Source organism: Monodon monoceros, unplaced genomic scaffold (assembly GCF_005190385.1).
Source record: "Monodon monoceros isolate NGI ecotype Baffin Bay Population unplaced genomic scaffold, NGI_Narwhal_1 Super_Scaffold_3, whole genome shotgun sequence".
In the NCBI taxonomy this organism is placed as follows: domain Eukaryota; kingdom Metazoa; phylum Chordata; class Mammalia; order Artiodactyla; family Monodontidae; genus Monodon; species Monodon monoceros.
Window position 1 is genome coordinate 31,803,870 of NW_021703780.1, and position 15,159 is coordinate 31,819,028.

Sequence of the window (15,159 nt, forward strand, 5' to 3'; positions counted from 1 at the left end):
ATCATCGTAAAAATAAAAGCCGTAATTAGGCTAACCACCATCCGCCTCCGCCCTGACATTGGTCCTGACTCACCCAAACGGCACCCCGGCCGTCGAGGGAGAAACTGAGGCACGGGCGGAGCCAGTAGGCTGGAGGGACCTGTCGCCCTGAGTTCTGCAGCTCTCCAATCCAAAACCCGTTGTCTGGGATCGCGGTAAGGGGCTAAACCCAGAAGCGCCTACAAAGTTTGATTCTGATATAAGCCCCCCCGCCTCTGATGACTGCCCCACCACCAGGCCCCAGGAAAAGACCCGCTCAGCGCTTGGAGACTGGGAACCAGACTACAGCTCCCTTAGGCCTTTGCGGGCAAAGGCGCGCTCCTTGCCTACGCCCCGAAGCCACCCGCGGCTCCTTGCGCCGCGATGCCGCCCGGGAGTTGTAGGGCGGCGTCGAGCTCTTTCCAGGGAGCTCGCAGGCTTGAGGACTCTATATCCCTTGGTGCCCTGCGGCTGTTTCTGACGCGACCCGGTGGCCAGGGAAGGTGGGGGCGTGGCCTGCGCAAGGCCCCACCCAGCCCTCCTCTGGCTGGCTCGACTCGGCCGTGGCAGTAGGCGCGGCGGCGGCGGCGGCGGCGGCGGCGGCGGCGGGGGGAGGGGCCGGGCGGGGGGCTGGCGGCAGCGGCGGATGGACTCGCGGGTATCGGAGCTGTTCGGCGGCTGCTGCCGGCCCGGAGGGGGCCCGGCCGTGGGCGGAACCCTCAAGGCTAGGGGCGCCGGCGGCAGCAGCAGCTGCGGTGGCCCGAAGGGGAAGAAGAAGAACGGAAGGAACAGAGGGAGCAAAGCCAACAACCCCCCGTACCTGCCCCCCGAGGTAAGCACATGAGAAGTGGCGGGGTGAGAGGAAACCACTCCTTCCGGTCCCAGGACTCCAGGAAGGCGGGTCAGAGAGAATTAGTACCCCCTTCCGGTGTCAAGACCCCCAGGAGAGGAGAACCCTTCTTTCCGGTCCTAGGACCCTAGGGAGGAGGGACAGAGAGACTGGGCCTCCCCCTCCGGTGTTAGGACCCCAGGGAGGAAGAGTGGGGAAAGGGGATCCCACCTGCATCCCTTTGGGAAGAGCAGAGTAAAATGCCCCGGTCCCCTCCCTGCTGCAACAGGAGAAGGGAGACTGCATCCTGGGATGAGGAGTTAGCGAGTTTTCTGAACTTGTTCCACGGGGAGGAGGGGAGTACCCGGGAAAAGAGCAATATGTTCCGTCCTTACACACACACACACACACACACACACACACACGCGCGCGCGCGACAGTCAGGCTTAGTCCTCCCGCCCTTTCCCTGTCCTATGAGGGAGTGGGGACAGCCTCCACCTTCCTGCTCCATCTGTCCCTAAGGCAGACAATAACTGCTACTTTGTCCCTCTTAGAAAAGGAGGACCCAGGGGAAAAGCCTCATCAAGTGGTTATAAAACTTTAGCATGTATGAGAACCACCTGGATTGCTGCTCCACCCCTAGAATTTCTGATTCAGTAGGTCAAAGGTGGCCCTGATAGTCTGCGTTTCTTGTAAGTTCCCAGGTGATATGAATGCTGCTGGTCCTGGGACCACACTTTGATAACCATTAGCCTAGACCATTATCTTGTACCACTTTTTGAAACCATCCTAATTCTTCATCTCCAGCAAAATGATAAAAAGGAAGGTCTTTACTGATGGGAAAAGATCTCCTTTATACTCCATGAGGTGGAGATTATGGGTGAAGACCTGTAAGAGCCTGAGAGTCAAAGGGCCTTGAAGGGATGGAATGATGACAGGAAGGGGAAAAGAAAAATAAAATGGTCAGGGAGGAGGAGTGCAGAAATGCAGGACAGGCAGAACAGGCAAATCTCATATCCTTTTGTACCCAAGAGGGGCAGGCTCAGGCAACAGGATCCTTCTGTGTTGGGTCACCTGATGTAGGGAAGAGGAGGAGATTGTGGGATGGACCCAAGATTTCACCTCAACTGAGCCATGAGAGTTAGGGGACAGGAGGGGAAAAGCCACAGTGAGTCTAGTTTGTGGCGTCTGTCTTCTTCATTGTATTTTGAGTTTCTTCTCTTCATCTCAACCCCAACTTTGGAGCCCCGCCTCTCTTTCACCTGGACTCCTTTCTTATCAGGCTTGTAGTGACCGGTGCTGAGCTCACCCTTTGGCCGTGCTCCAGAACCTCTTGCAACCTCTTATTCTTGATGTCATCAGCTGAGAGGGGCGGGCAGGAAGGAAATGGTGTCTCTCAGATGAGTGGCAAAGAATGGCCTCAGCAGCCTGGACACGGAGAAGACATAGACTTGTGGGGACAACAGTTTGAGGCCCTGGGGGGAAGGGAGGGGGAGAATCTTGCATCCAGGAAGAGCGTGCTGCCAGTGATCAGAAAAGGAGGGAATCCGGGTTCTGTTCCTGGCTTAGATGGGTGACTGACTGTGTTCTCAGAGGCCTTTCCTTCAGAGAGGTCACACTGGGACTGAGTATAGGGCTGGTCTGCCATGACCTTTGACAGACACCTGCCTAAGCAGGTGCAGCCGAGGCTTCCTGCTCTCTTAAGTTAGCTGCCTGGACCCCAGTGGGAATCAAGGGGAAGTAGGGGTTAGGTCTGGACAGTGTGTGGTAACTGCTTCCTGTTTCTTTTCAGGCTGAAGATGGAAACATCGAATATAAAGTGAGTCTTAGGTTGGGGAGGGTCAGGCTGTCCTTGCTGGCGTGGGATGATTTCTTTGAGATCCTTCTAACTTCATAATCTGTAGTAATTTAAAGATGTGGTACAGGGTAAGGGCTCTGTACCTCATTCTGTTGGAAGAGGACTCACTGTTAGAGGAGGTCAGGGATGAGGGTAGTTAAGAGGGAAGGGAAGGTCCTGGTCCTTTCGGTAGGACAGATGGGGAGCATGTGGGTTCAGGAGGAGCATCTCTGACTTTACCTTCTCATGATACCTCACCTGCCCTAAGCTGAAGCTGGTGAATCCATCCCAGTATCGTTTTGAGCACCTGGTGACACAGATGAAGTGGCGGCTCCAGGAGGGCCGCGGTGAGGCTGTCTACCAGATTGGAGTAGAAGACAATGGGCTGCTGGTGGGGCTGGCTGAGGAGGAGATGCGGGCCTCCCTCAAGACCCTGCACCGGATGGCGGAGAAGTATGCTTCCCCTTCCCCTTGGTTCTCCTTTCCCTAAATCTGGACCCACGCATGCCCAGTCACCTAGGGCCTGCCTCCTCTTGACAAAGGGCTGAAGTGGGGAGGGTTAGTTTTCTGGGATCCTCTGCATTGGATCCAGGCTTTTTTGCTCCTTTACTTAAGGTTTGTTTGTGTAAAGGGAGCTGTGGATATGGGATAGACTGGAGGGTGGGTAGGAAGTGAAGAAAGGTGTTGGGAGCTCTGTGGGAGGTATAAGAAGGCCATTGGTCCAGAGCAGGGATGGAAGGGGGAAGGGGAGTACAGGTGAGATGTGGCAGCTGTGGCCTTGCTGTGACAGGGTCGGGGCAGACATCACTGTTCTCCGGGAGCGAGAAGTGGACTATGATAGTGACATGCCCCGGAAGATCACCGAGGTGCTGGTACGAAAGGTCCCTGACAACCAACAGGTGGGCCCACACCCTTCCCTGCCTCTCATGCCTATGCTCCCTGGGAGGACCCCGTGGTGGCAGACTCTCCCCTGGCCTGGGACCCTGGTGTGGGGGGGGTCCAGTTCATCGTTTGGTCCCCAGAGAGTGCCACTGCCTTTGACCTTAACTCTCAGTGGAGAGAGGTGAAGGGTTGGAGCCCTGACCTCTGACAATTCATCCACAGTTCCTGGACCTCCGTGTGGCTGTCCTGGGGAATGTGGACTCAGGGAAGTCGACTCTGCTTGGAGTCCTGACCCAAGGAGAGCTGGACAATGGGCGGGGCCGGGCTCGGCTGAACCTTTTCCGCCACCTGCATGAGATTCAGTCCGGCCGAACCTCCAGCATCAGCTTCGAGATCCTGGGCTTTAACAGCAAGGGAGAGGTGCATGCAATCAACGGGACCCAGTGGGACCAGACTCTAAGGATGGGATGGTAGTGGTGAAGGACAGAGTCTGAGGTCAGAGTGTGGAGCCTTTCTGGAATAGTGTAGACGAAGGCCCTGAGGGCACTGAACCAGCTCTGACCTCCTTAGAAAACAAATGGGGAATCAACTGAACTAGATCTGAAATGGGGCTCAGGGTTAAGAGGCAGGGTCACCCAGGGACTGGTTTAGGTCCTGGCAACTCTTGAAGGGTTGGGGAGGCTGGCAGGGGGCACTGAGAGCCCTGGGCTCTGGGCCAGGTGGTGAATTACAGTGACTCACGGACGGCAGAAGAGATCTGTGAGAGCAGCTCCAAGATGATCACCTTCATCGACCTGGCAGGCCACCACAAGTACCTGCACACCACCATCTTCGGCCTAACGTCCTACTGCCCTGACTGTGCCCTGCTCCTCGTCAGTGCTAACACTGGGATTGGTACGAGGCATCGGGGCAGGGATGGGGCTGGAGGGGGGTGCTGACTCTCCTACCCTGGGCCTCCTTAAATCTGGGAGCCAGACCAACTCCCCTCTTGCTCCCTCCTCCTTCCCTCATTCTAACTCTTCTTTTTGCTGCCTGCCTGCTTCTCTGAGCAGCCGGCACCACAAGGGAACATCTGGGGCTGGCCCTGGCCCTGAAAGTGCCCTTCTTCATCGTGGTCAGCAAGGTGGACCTGTGTGCCAAGACCACAGTGGAGAGGACGGTACGCCAGCTAGAGCGGGTCCTCAAGCAGCCTGGCTGCCACAAGGTCCCCATGCTGGTCACCTCTGAGGACGATGCCGTCACTGCTGCCCAGCAGTTTGCCCAGTCCCCCAAGTAAGCCTTTCTCACTCCAGAGCCCTGATCCACAGGGATGGCTCCACAGGGCCCCGGAGCATGGGGTACCCCTCCCCCTAGGGCCAGACCAGTTCTGGTTCAGTTCTGTGGTTTTTCAGGTTGGGATTATAGGAGGGAGTCTTTGCTGAAGGCTGGACCCTTCCCCCAAGCCAGCTTTGCCGACGCCTGGGACCCTGGAGACGAAGTGCTGTGCCAGGCATTTCGATCTCCCTGGGTTCTGGGATGGGCCTCACGTGCCACACTCCATGGCTCACAGAGAGAGGGCCCCAAGCTCCTGAGAACCTTAGCAGACAACAGAGGAGCCCCTCGCCACTCCAAGAGAAGCTCACCTTTCCACGTATAGGGCTCCAGCCTCTGCTTCCTGTTGGAACTTTCCTCATCTACCCATTCCGTGCCTCCCTCTACAGTGTCACCCCCATCTTCACACTGTCCAGCGTGTCTGGAGAGAGTCTGGACCTGCTCAAAGTCTTTCTGAATATTCTGCCGCCACTCACCAACAGCAAAGAGCAGGAGGAACTCATGCAGCAGCTGACGGAGTTCCAGGTAACTGGCCATCTGAACAGGCAGTGAGCTGGGGATCTGGGAGGGACCAATTCCAAGCCCCGAGTCTGTTTAGAGGTTTTGGACCTGCCAGCCCTTGATAGAATCTTCTTTGGCTTCAGGTGGATGAAATCTACACAGTACCAGAGGTGGGGACAGTTGTTGGAGGGACACTTTCCAGGTGAATTGCCTTTCTTGCTACCCACCCTACTCAGCCCTCACATACCCAAACTCTGGAAGACATCATAGCCCAAAGGAGACCCTGGAGTTGAACAGAGCCCATCTAAAGGATGTGCTTGTTTGTAAATTAGGCTTTCACCATCAGAGGAGCTGGAGAAAGCTTGTGTATTGGCTTATAAGGGGAGAAACAGTATTGCTGTTTATTAGGACTCTCCAGGCCCCTGGGGGAGAAGTGTGGGTCTTGGCCCCAGGAAGAAAACTAGAGTGTATCAACTGACTTCATCTCCAGCTAGGGAAATGAGAGGTCCCTTAAGACTCTTTCCAAAGCAGAGGATGAAACGCAAGGGGATAATTGCTCTTTCAGGGATCAAGTGCTCAGTGTCAAATCAACAGGTACCTGTCTGCCAGCGTCACTGCCAGCCTTTCCTGGTGTTAGCCTTCAGTCTGAATTCTGGACTGGGGCAAAGCAGTCATCTCCCCTACCTTCCAGTTGGAATTTAGGGTCTCTTTCTCCCAGCCGAGGGACTCAGTCTTAGAAGGGAAGGACCTAGTAGAGAAGCAGGTAGGGGGGCTTAGGCTGACGCTGTGCCACCTGCCCTGTGGGCTGCAGTGGGATTTGCCGTGAGGGGGACCAGCTGGTGGTGGGCCCCACGGACGATGGCTGCTTCCTGGAGCTGAGAGTATGCAGCATCCAACGCAACCGCTCTGCCTGTCGTGTGCTGCGAGCTGGTCAGGCCGCTACGCTGGCCCTCGGGGACTTTGACCGAGCACTCCTTCGCAAGGTGAGGTGGGAGGGTGGGTTGGAGAACACAAAGAGAAATGCCTGGGAGGCTGGCTCCTTGAATGAGAAGCATCTGTCTAAGGTGCTTCAGGGGAACTTGAAGAGAACCTAGTCCCTAACCCAAGAAGCTGGTTACGCAGACTGTCCGTGTATGAAAAAGGCTTAGGGTACTCACAAAGCGCAGATCACTAAATGTGAATTACTGTGGTGCAACCCGAATGTCCAGGACTCTGAAAGCACTAAGCGTTAGAAGGGTTAGAGGACATGAAAGGTGGGTAAGGAAGGGTTCCCTCAAAAAGAAGAGTTTTCCGTATTCTGAGGTCTTTGTGTTGGAAGTCCTGGAGGAGGAGGAAGTTGAGGAGCTGTAAGGGGTGTGAGGGTGGCCGGGGAGGAGAGGCTAATGTGAGGTCTGCCCTTCCTGGGTCTGGGGGCTGTGCCTCCCCAGGGCATGGTGATGGTGAGCCCAGAGATGAATCCCACCATCTGCTCAGTGTTCGAGGCAGAGATAGTCCTGCTGTTCCACGCCACCACCTTCCGGCGAGGCTTCCAGGTGACAGTACACGTGGGCAACGTACGTCAGACAGCAGTGGTAGAAAAGATCCATGCCAAGGTGAGAGGGACCCAGCCATGCCCCTGTTTTCCCAGGGAAAAGTCAGAATTCTGCTTCCAGAAAGGAGGAAAGCCTGTCCCCATATTCGTAGAGAGCTCCCTTATCCCACAAAGGGGACAAAGCCCCACTTGGGGGGTGGGGGCAGACACCTGCTAGGCCCCCGAGGGTGGAGAGCCAAGGCTGGTAGAGACAGGAGGTGCTTTCCAGGGCCAGTGACCATGTATCTGCTGCAGGACAAGCTGCGGACAGGGGAGAAGGCAGTGGTACGTTTCCGCTTCCTGAAACACCCAGAGTACCTGAAGGTGGGCGCCAAGCTGCTGTTCCGGGAGGGTGTCACCAAGGGCATCGGCCATGTCACCGATGTGCAAGCCATTGCAGCGGGAGAGGCCCAGGCCAACATGGGCTTCTGAACTCCTCCAGGCAGGCACAGCTCTACTGCTGTCTCTACAGTACATAAGGTGACTTCCGGCCATGCTGCCCCCTGTTGGCGGCTCTGCGTGTTAGTAGGCTAGGGAGTGAGGGGTGCTCTCTACTGCTTGCTCCCTGCCACCTCTTCTGGAGAGACGCCAAGCTTGGTGTGACCAGGGAGGGGCAGTCCTGAGGGAGAGGACAGGAGAATTCAGGGCAGTGCTCAGCAGCCGTGTGTCCGCCTGGTTGGCTCATCAAGCCTGGCATCCCTAACGGCCTGTCTACCGGAGGGAGCTGATCACCGCCACATTGGCCCCACTGTCAGGACTGGGCATGATTCGCCGGTGTGGTCCCTGCACGTCAGGAATTGTCACAACAACTGGGGGTGGTCCTCGAAAGCACTCCTTTTTTCTATACCTCTTCTCAAGGCCATGTAAGTTGCCCATCTCTACTTGACTGTGGACAAAAGACATCTGCTCCTGGCCCTCTGGTGGCCCAGGGTCTGAAGAAATGGCACAGGGACAGTGAATGGCAGTGCTCCCGCCCTGTGCTGAGACATGAGGTCTGCTCTTCAGCTTTGTCTCCCTTCCCTTCTTCACTCAAGGGCCATGTCCCCAATTCCTCCTCTCAAAGGCCCCACAGGTGCTATTTGTTGTGCTGGCCCAGGTGTGGGGCCGCCAAGCTAAGACTTGGCGTACCGAAGGTCAGCTGCATGTCAATCAGTCTTGTCCCCTCCTCTGCAGCGATCTGCTAGTTTTAATGCTGGATCAAACAGGTTGTTTTGCCACAGTCCCCAGACTGGTGGCTGGGGACCTGACTCACAGCTCCCCATCCTGCCCCCATGTAAGTCCTCTCGTTTTAGTAATTTGTAGTGATCATCCCTTTCCCACTGTTGCAGGGAACCTGGAGGAAAGGGAAAGATGTTGCCATACTTGCTATTCTTTAGAGCATGGATTCCCCCCTCTTTCCCTTTGTTAGTGTCCTGGGTTCCCATGGACTCAGGGATTTGGTTGAGGTTTCTCTGCATATATATATACATATATATTATATATATATATATATATATATTTAAATACACATATATATATTGTACAGAATAAAAATGTTTTATTGAACACACTGTGCTTATGCTTAAGACCCAGGCGCATCTTCCAGAGCTGGATTCCTCTCCAGGATCAGAGACGAGTGAAACCCTTACACTGCTGAGCCCTGAATGGGGGAAGAACACATTTGGTATCTCATTCACCCTGCCTCCTTTCCTCTCCCCCACTTGGCGATCAGTATTCCAGTGGTGTGACTCAAGGATTCTGGCCTGTTTTGCATAGTTCTTTGAGTGAGCAGAATAGAAAGTGAAACTACCACCTTTTCAGCTAAGATAGGTGTCCACCCTGTACTTGAGGAGTTGGCCACTTGCTGATGGTCACAGGGGTAAGGAGGCTGATGACTGTGCCCTGTCAGAGATTTGGAGATAAGCGTGCCAGCTACTTAATGACGAGTAGAACTTAGGGACATGGCAGTCTGGTCCTCACGCTCTTCCTAGCAATGCAAAGTAGCCTGAAGTGAGGTTTATATAATCTAAACTGGCTTTTTGGAGCCGAAAGCCAGCTGGCGAAACCTTTGTCCCTTCCTCCTGTTTGTGTTCAGAGTACCTGACTACCACATTTTATGGGTGAAGAAATATGGCCCAAGGTTAAAGTCAGCTGTAAAAAGCAGGGACTACAGGGACTTCCCTGGCAGCCAGTGGTTAAGGCTCCATGCTACCACTGCAGCGGGGCGCGGGTTTGATCCTGGTAGGGGAACTAAGATCCCGCATGCTGCGCAGTGTGGCAAAAAAAAAAAAAAAGCAGGGACTACATTTTCAGTACTGATCCTTGCAAAACAAATTTAATGATAAATGTGGGCCATGGTCCCACAGGTATCCTGCCTCCAGGGTATTAAAGTGATGGCCTCCCTACCCTTCAGGCTCAGCTGCTTTTTATATATCACTGGTTTAACTTGCTACTAAGAAGCCTGTGGTTGAAGAACTTCCTCTTGGTGTTGGGAACTAAGAACCATTTACTTCCTTCTGTACAGTTGCTGATAAACCGCTATGAGGGAAGGTTATAGTCAGCAAAAAGGTACTATAGCCTTCTCCCAACACTGACGTTTGCATGTCTGTCTGCGGCCCCCTCCACAGGCTCACTGCCAGTATGCTGGGGCAGGGCTGGCATTCCCAAGAAAACAACGTGTGCTGCTGGTATTGTCTTTATTGGTTATTCACTAGTGCTCCCCCTCCCCTCCCCTCACCTGTCTTGGCCTCTAGAAGGTCAATGAAATCAAGGTTTCTACCACATTACTTTTCTATTTGACTCCTTCCAGTCAACTGAAGTGTTAAAAATTTGTTCAACTTGATCTGTACAGCACCCAGAGGAGATTTTTTTTTTAAACTTCTCCCTAGATTAGGAAAGGAAGTTTTGGAAAATGATACCCAGACATCTCCACAAACTAATGAGGCACTTTGCTACATTAATGCAACATTGAGGAGTATAAAAAGGTGTATAAGTAGTATGTACATTTTTATTGTTACAGTTCTGGTAATCTTAAAATTTTCAGTATATACATTTCATCCAGTGAATATCAAGCACCTGTTGTGTGCAAGGCACTCTGAAGAATTCTTGCCTTTAAGAAATCTACAAATCTAGTAGGGAAAGAGCCATATATACAGTAAGCACTATCTTTTATTAGATATTTAACTGCCACAAAAGTGGAAGGTCTTTCTGGAAGAAGAAATAATTTGCTAGACACAGTGGTTTTCAAATGTTCCCCCTTCAAATTACAGACCCCCAATTTATAAATAAGCTAAAATAAGCCTAAAAGTACTGGTTTGAGTACATGTATGGGAAGGGGGACTATGTATACCGTTCTCCCTACCCTCTTATCTCCCCCCTCCACTGCCACCACTCAGTTCATCTTTGATTGGGTTCTCTGTGTAATCAACATTTCCCATATCAGAAAAGCCAAAACTGACTTTCCACACATAAGAATGGAGATTAAGAATACAGTACTATAAACACGGACTAGTGCAAAAAGCTACAGTAATTCATTTAAAACCCTAAACTAAAGATTCACACTTCAGTAGGGAAGAGATGAACGTGCCAGTGACCCTGAAGGCCCAAGCATTTACCTCTTACATTTGTCTTTAGGGTTTAAGGAAATGACCTTGCCCTCTACAAACCTGGTGGGCTGTTATTATCTTCTAGATGGGTATTTCTCAAATTTGTTAATATACAAATTCAGTAGGGGTGGGGGTAAGGCTGAGACTATTTCTAACAAGTTCTCTGGTGGTGGAGCTGCTGCCCCTCAAAATCACACTTGGAGTAACAAGGTCCTAGAGATGATCTAGTTCTGATCATGACTTAGCCAATCTAAACAGAGTTCCTGAGCTGGTCCAGTAACAGTCTCACTGCAAGAGGTAGAAGGGCCAATGGCTAAAATTGTGGCTGTGATAGGGTTTACTTGAATGAAATTCAGTATTTATTGAGTAGCTTCTCTGTACACAGTCCTGCCCTAAATTAGTTACCACTTTAGGGTTTCAGGTCTTCACCTCACATAAAAGTTTTTTTCACTCAGTTCCTTTTATGTGCCAATGTTAAGCTACATACTTTAAGTACATTTTTCTTAATCTTCAGTAATCTAAGGCATTATCTCAGTTTTACACATGAGGAAAGTGACTTGCTCAAGGCCGTATTCCAAGAGGCAAAGCCAGGTTTGGAACCAGATCTCTTAACTTCCGAGGCCCAGGCATTTTAAACTGTATGACACTGCTTCCCTAAAGACCAACAATTAAAAACTCAATACGGTTGTACCTCTGCAAGATGAGTTTTTACATCTCTGTCAACAATAGAATTAGAATCCCTGAGGTGGGAGCCTTAACTCAGCATCTAACCAGATTATTTTCCTTATTAAAAATTTTATAAAGTTATAAATATCCTTGAGAAGTGAACATATTTCCATCTCCCAGTTACAAATAAAATATTAAAACCCTGCAGCAAGCCTGAGGGCAGCACTAGTGTGTTAATGGCTTAAAAAATGATTCCAATGTCTGCATGCCCTCAGGCCTAGGGCGTTTATTACTGGAGGCCAAAGGGCTCTTGGGATTTCTTTTGCCTTGAGGAGAACTGGCAGGAGCAACCTGGGGGTTGGAGTGGGGCTGCAAAAAGGATTTCTGCAAGTCCAACGCAAAGTGATAGTCTGTATGCTCTGGCATCTCCCATACAGGTACCAGAGAGCCACACTTCTCACAGGGCACTTGGTCCTCAGCAGCCAGAAGACTGGAGGTGGTAGATGCCTTCTGAGCCACCTCCAGAGCAGACTTGGAAGTTAAAGAAGCAAGGCTGCTTAGGCTGTTCTGGGTCAAATCCATCTCTGCAGGAGTTGCTTTGAAGGATCCTAGCTTCAGCACCTTTTCACAGACAGGGGCACAGTCTGGACACTCTGTTGGAAAACAATTTGGTAACTCTTTAGGACTGGACTGTGTTTTTTGTGGAGGGAAGAAAACATTAGTAAGCTGTTTCTGCTTTAGAAGCAGACTCTTCTGTTTAAAGAAGGGCTCAGTTCCTGAAGTACGACTGGTTTGGAAAGGTAATGAGGGCTTGGAGGGTGAATTGCTTATGGGGGCCTGCGTAGTGGCAGTAAGAGAAGAAAGTGAAGCTTCTTTGACTTTCTGCTTTTCTGCAGCTTTCTGGAAGAATGATTCCAGAGAAGTGGTTGCTTTCTTAGTGGTTGTCACCGCTGGGCCATTTTCCTGGGTCTTAGCTTCTGAACTGGTAATTGGCACCTTTGACGGAGAACTTGGGTCACTGCTCAAGAAGATGGTGATGTCTGTGCCAGGTGAAGGGGCAGAGGCAGAGAATTTGGTAGCACAGAGGAAAACCATTTTAAGGGGAGGGGACCTGAATAGAAAGTAAAAGAATAAGATTAGCACCAGGTCACAGGTTCAGTTTGTAAATGATTGGGATTCTGGTTCTGCCACAAAAGGAAACTGTTACTGCAGTGGTTCTCAGACTTTAGGGTATATTGGATTAATAGATTCAGTAGACCCGGGATGGGCAGAGAATTTGCCATTCTAACAAGTTCTCAGGTGATGCTGATGTTGCTGGTCTAGGACCACACCTTGAGAACCACTGACTTTGGCGAACACCTACCAAGTCAGATGTGTAAGTTGGATCCCCTGACAGCTGGGTTTATTGTTTTCATAAGATACTTCTGCAGAGCTGCTGAAATTCAGGGTTGAGGCAAGAAACTATTCAGGGCAATAAAAAAGCTTTAGAATATTTAGAGTGGAAAGACTTTTGAAAAAATCCTCTTACGCACTCTTCTGTTTTTAAACAGAACCGGAACTCTGACAGACTTTGAACCCTGGAATTTTTAGAGAATGAAATTTCACAGCTGCTTTGGTTATCTGGTCTCAGAAATATTTCAAGACATTCCTGTCCTAAAGTTCCTCATGTCTAATTACCCAAATAAATTTTCACATGAGTTGAATTTTGGAAGATGAAATGTGCTTTTATATACAGATTAGTCCCTTGATGAGGTAAATTTAAAAGTTATCATGACAGTATCTCACTATTCTCCTCTTTCATGCTCTGGGACAGTCTCATAATCCGACAGCGTTATGCTTCCCTGTCAATATTTCACACTCCTGGTGAGTAGTATTTGTTACAGTCTGTCAATTTACAAGGTTTAATGTGAACATAGTATCACAATTATCATTTGGTTCAGTAAAACCATTCAATATTTGAAAATAAATATACCAGGAAGTAAAAGTAAATTATTCTAAGAACAAAGACTCTACCTTTAGAGACCCATACATGTAGTACCCTTATATTCAGATATGCAGTAACTTAGGTGCCTAACTAAACTTTTCTTTCTATAGTCTCCAATGTAGATCTATAAATAAACAACCAATTTATCTTCCTCACATAATTATATTCACATTGTGAATCTGGAATACTTTTTTCAATTTAAGAGGCTATGTTAAATAAATAATTATGGTATTCCAATACTGAAATCATTAATATCTGGACAGTAAATGAACACACTCCAGTATATACCTGGTTATCTTTAATGGCCAGCTGAAGTGAAGTTTATTATTATGACATTTGGTATTACACCAGTGGAGCTTGTAACTGAGTTGGGATGTGAGAGAGAGATTACTGGTGAATAGGTCACTTTCATTATCAAGGAAGATGATTTTAAGATAGAAGCATCAAGCAGTTGAGAGAAAAGTTCCCTGAAACTTGAGTTCTGGACTCCTAAGTACAGGTGGTCCTTCCCATGACTATAGCAAATTGATATAGGCAGGGATAGTATTGGTTCACTCTGCCTCTCAAACCAAATGTAGGCAAAGAGGCTGCAGCTGAGCTGCCTTGTTTCTGGTGCTTCTACTGTGTCCTACCCCAGCTGGAATGCTTATATACCCACTAATTTGAAATAAAGACAGGGTTTAAGTCTCAAAAGAAGATGAGTTAGAAGGAAACTCACCATTCAGTTTGGGTTCCTGAAGTGTTACAGTTCCTGATGACAGCAAATGCATCATGGCTCATCTTGTGAGCATCATAGCGAGTAAGGGCACAGCAGCGGCGCAGGCTGCTGAGACGTCTGTCTCCTTGGATGCGAATGCTCACGACCAACTGAGTGGCCACCCTGTCATTCTGTGGGTGTAAATGGATTGGGACAGAACTGAAGTTACCTTGAGCATGTGGATTCTATATAGTGATGTCTGTGAGAGGAAAAAACCAGGCTGACAGAATGGTTTGGGAATAGGTTTAATTTTTTAAAATTTTGTGCTGTTTCTGAGTATAAATAATTGGAGAAGACATAATTTAGATGATGGAATATTAGAATATCTAGGATATTTTGACAGGTAATGGGAACAGGACAGAATAAATGAAAATGGATTCTCCTGAATGTTTTGTTTTGTTTTTTGGTGGTGTCCGTGCAGGAAGATTATACTAAATACTTTAAATACTATATTCTAGTTTGTGACTGAAGGAGGGTTCATGTAAGTCATTGAAAGGGTGTCAGGATTGAGTAGTGGATCTATTCTTTAATCTGCTCTGATGCTCTTATGCTTAAGAGCAGAAGTGGACTTACCTGGTGGCACAAGTGGTTAAGAATCCGCCTGCCAATGAAGGGGACACGGATTCGATCCCTGGTCCGGGAAGACTCCACATGCCGCAGAGCAACTAAGCCCGTGTGCCACAACTACTGAGCCTGCGCTCTAGAGCCCGCGAGCCACAACTACTGAGCCCGTGTTCCACAACTACTGAAGCCCATGCACCTGGAGCCTGTGCTCCTCAACAAGAGAAGCCACCGCAATGAGAAGCCCACACACTGCTATGAAGAGTTGCCCCTGCTCGATGCAACTAGAGAAAGCCCACGCGCAGTAACGAAGATCCAACGCAGCCAAAAAATTAATTAATTAAAAAATACGTGTTTGTTAAATGCATAAATATTTCAATCTTAACAACAACAACAAAAAAACAGCAGTAGTTTCCACTAGCACCTCCTTACAGCCCACCTATAGAAGATAAAGTGTAGTGAGCCTGCCTCTAGAGAGCATGATCATTGATACACTTTTCAGTGACGTCTAAGCACATGAATACTGTTGATGCAAAGCAAACTAAGAAATAAAGGTTGAGGCAAGAAGGTAAAAAGTATACATAGGGGTCCCCTCAAAATCAAAAGATTCTAGTAAGAAACACCCCTAAGACAAACCAAGAGCAGCAACCAACTTCTAG

General features: G+C 49.7%; 2 protein-coding genes and 1 long non-coding RNA gene across 6 annotated transcripts in view; 2 read left to right on the forward strand and 1 right to left on the reverse strand.

The window, feature by feature from the left end:
- The first annotated feature begins 562 nt into the window (after positions 1-562).
- On the forward strand, positions 563-8,506 carry GTPBP2 (GTP binding protein 2). Its single transcript, XM_029242650.1, has 12 exons — positions 563-850; positions 2,640-2,666; positions 2,953-3,137; positions 3,475-3,583; positions 3,789-3,986; positions 4,286-4,460; positions 4,619-4,838; positions 5,267-5,402; positions 5,522-5,580; positions 6,190-6,361; positions 6,806-6,970; positions 7,204-8,506. The coding sequence occupies exons 1-12, from the start codon at positions 665-667 to the stop codon at positions 7,378-7,380; spliced, it is 1,809 nt and encodes a 602-aa protein (XP_029098483.1). The 5' UTR covers positions 563-664; the 3' UTR covers positions 7,381-8,506.
- Positions 8,507-8,623: 117 nt separating this feature from the next.
- POLH (DNA polymerase eta) overlaps positions 8,624-15,159 on the reverse strand; it is a 32,745-nt gene continuing 26,209 nt past the window's right edge. For 3 of the 4 annotated variants that reach the window (XM_029242647.1, XM_029242646.1, XM_029242645.1), the window contains 2 exons: positions 13,901-14,070; positions 8,624-12,309 (listed from right to left, as the gene is read on the reverse strand). In XM_029242647.1, coding sequence (XP_029098480.1) covers positions 11,424-12,309; positions 13,901-14,070 — 1,056 coding nt within the window. In that variant the 3' untranslated portion in view covers positions 8,624-11,423. The remainder of the gene's footprint in view (positions 12,310-13,900; positions 14,071-15,159) is intronic. The other variant, XM_029242648.1, reaches the window with a different exon arrangement.
- Positions 11,884-13,413, forward strand: LOC114907229. The gene is made up of 3 exons (XR_003796698.1): positions 11,884-11,998; positions 12,095-12,247; positions 12,749-13,413. It is a non-coding gene; the product is annotated as an uncharacterized LOC114907229 (long non-coding RNA).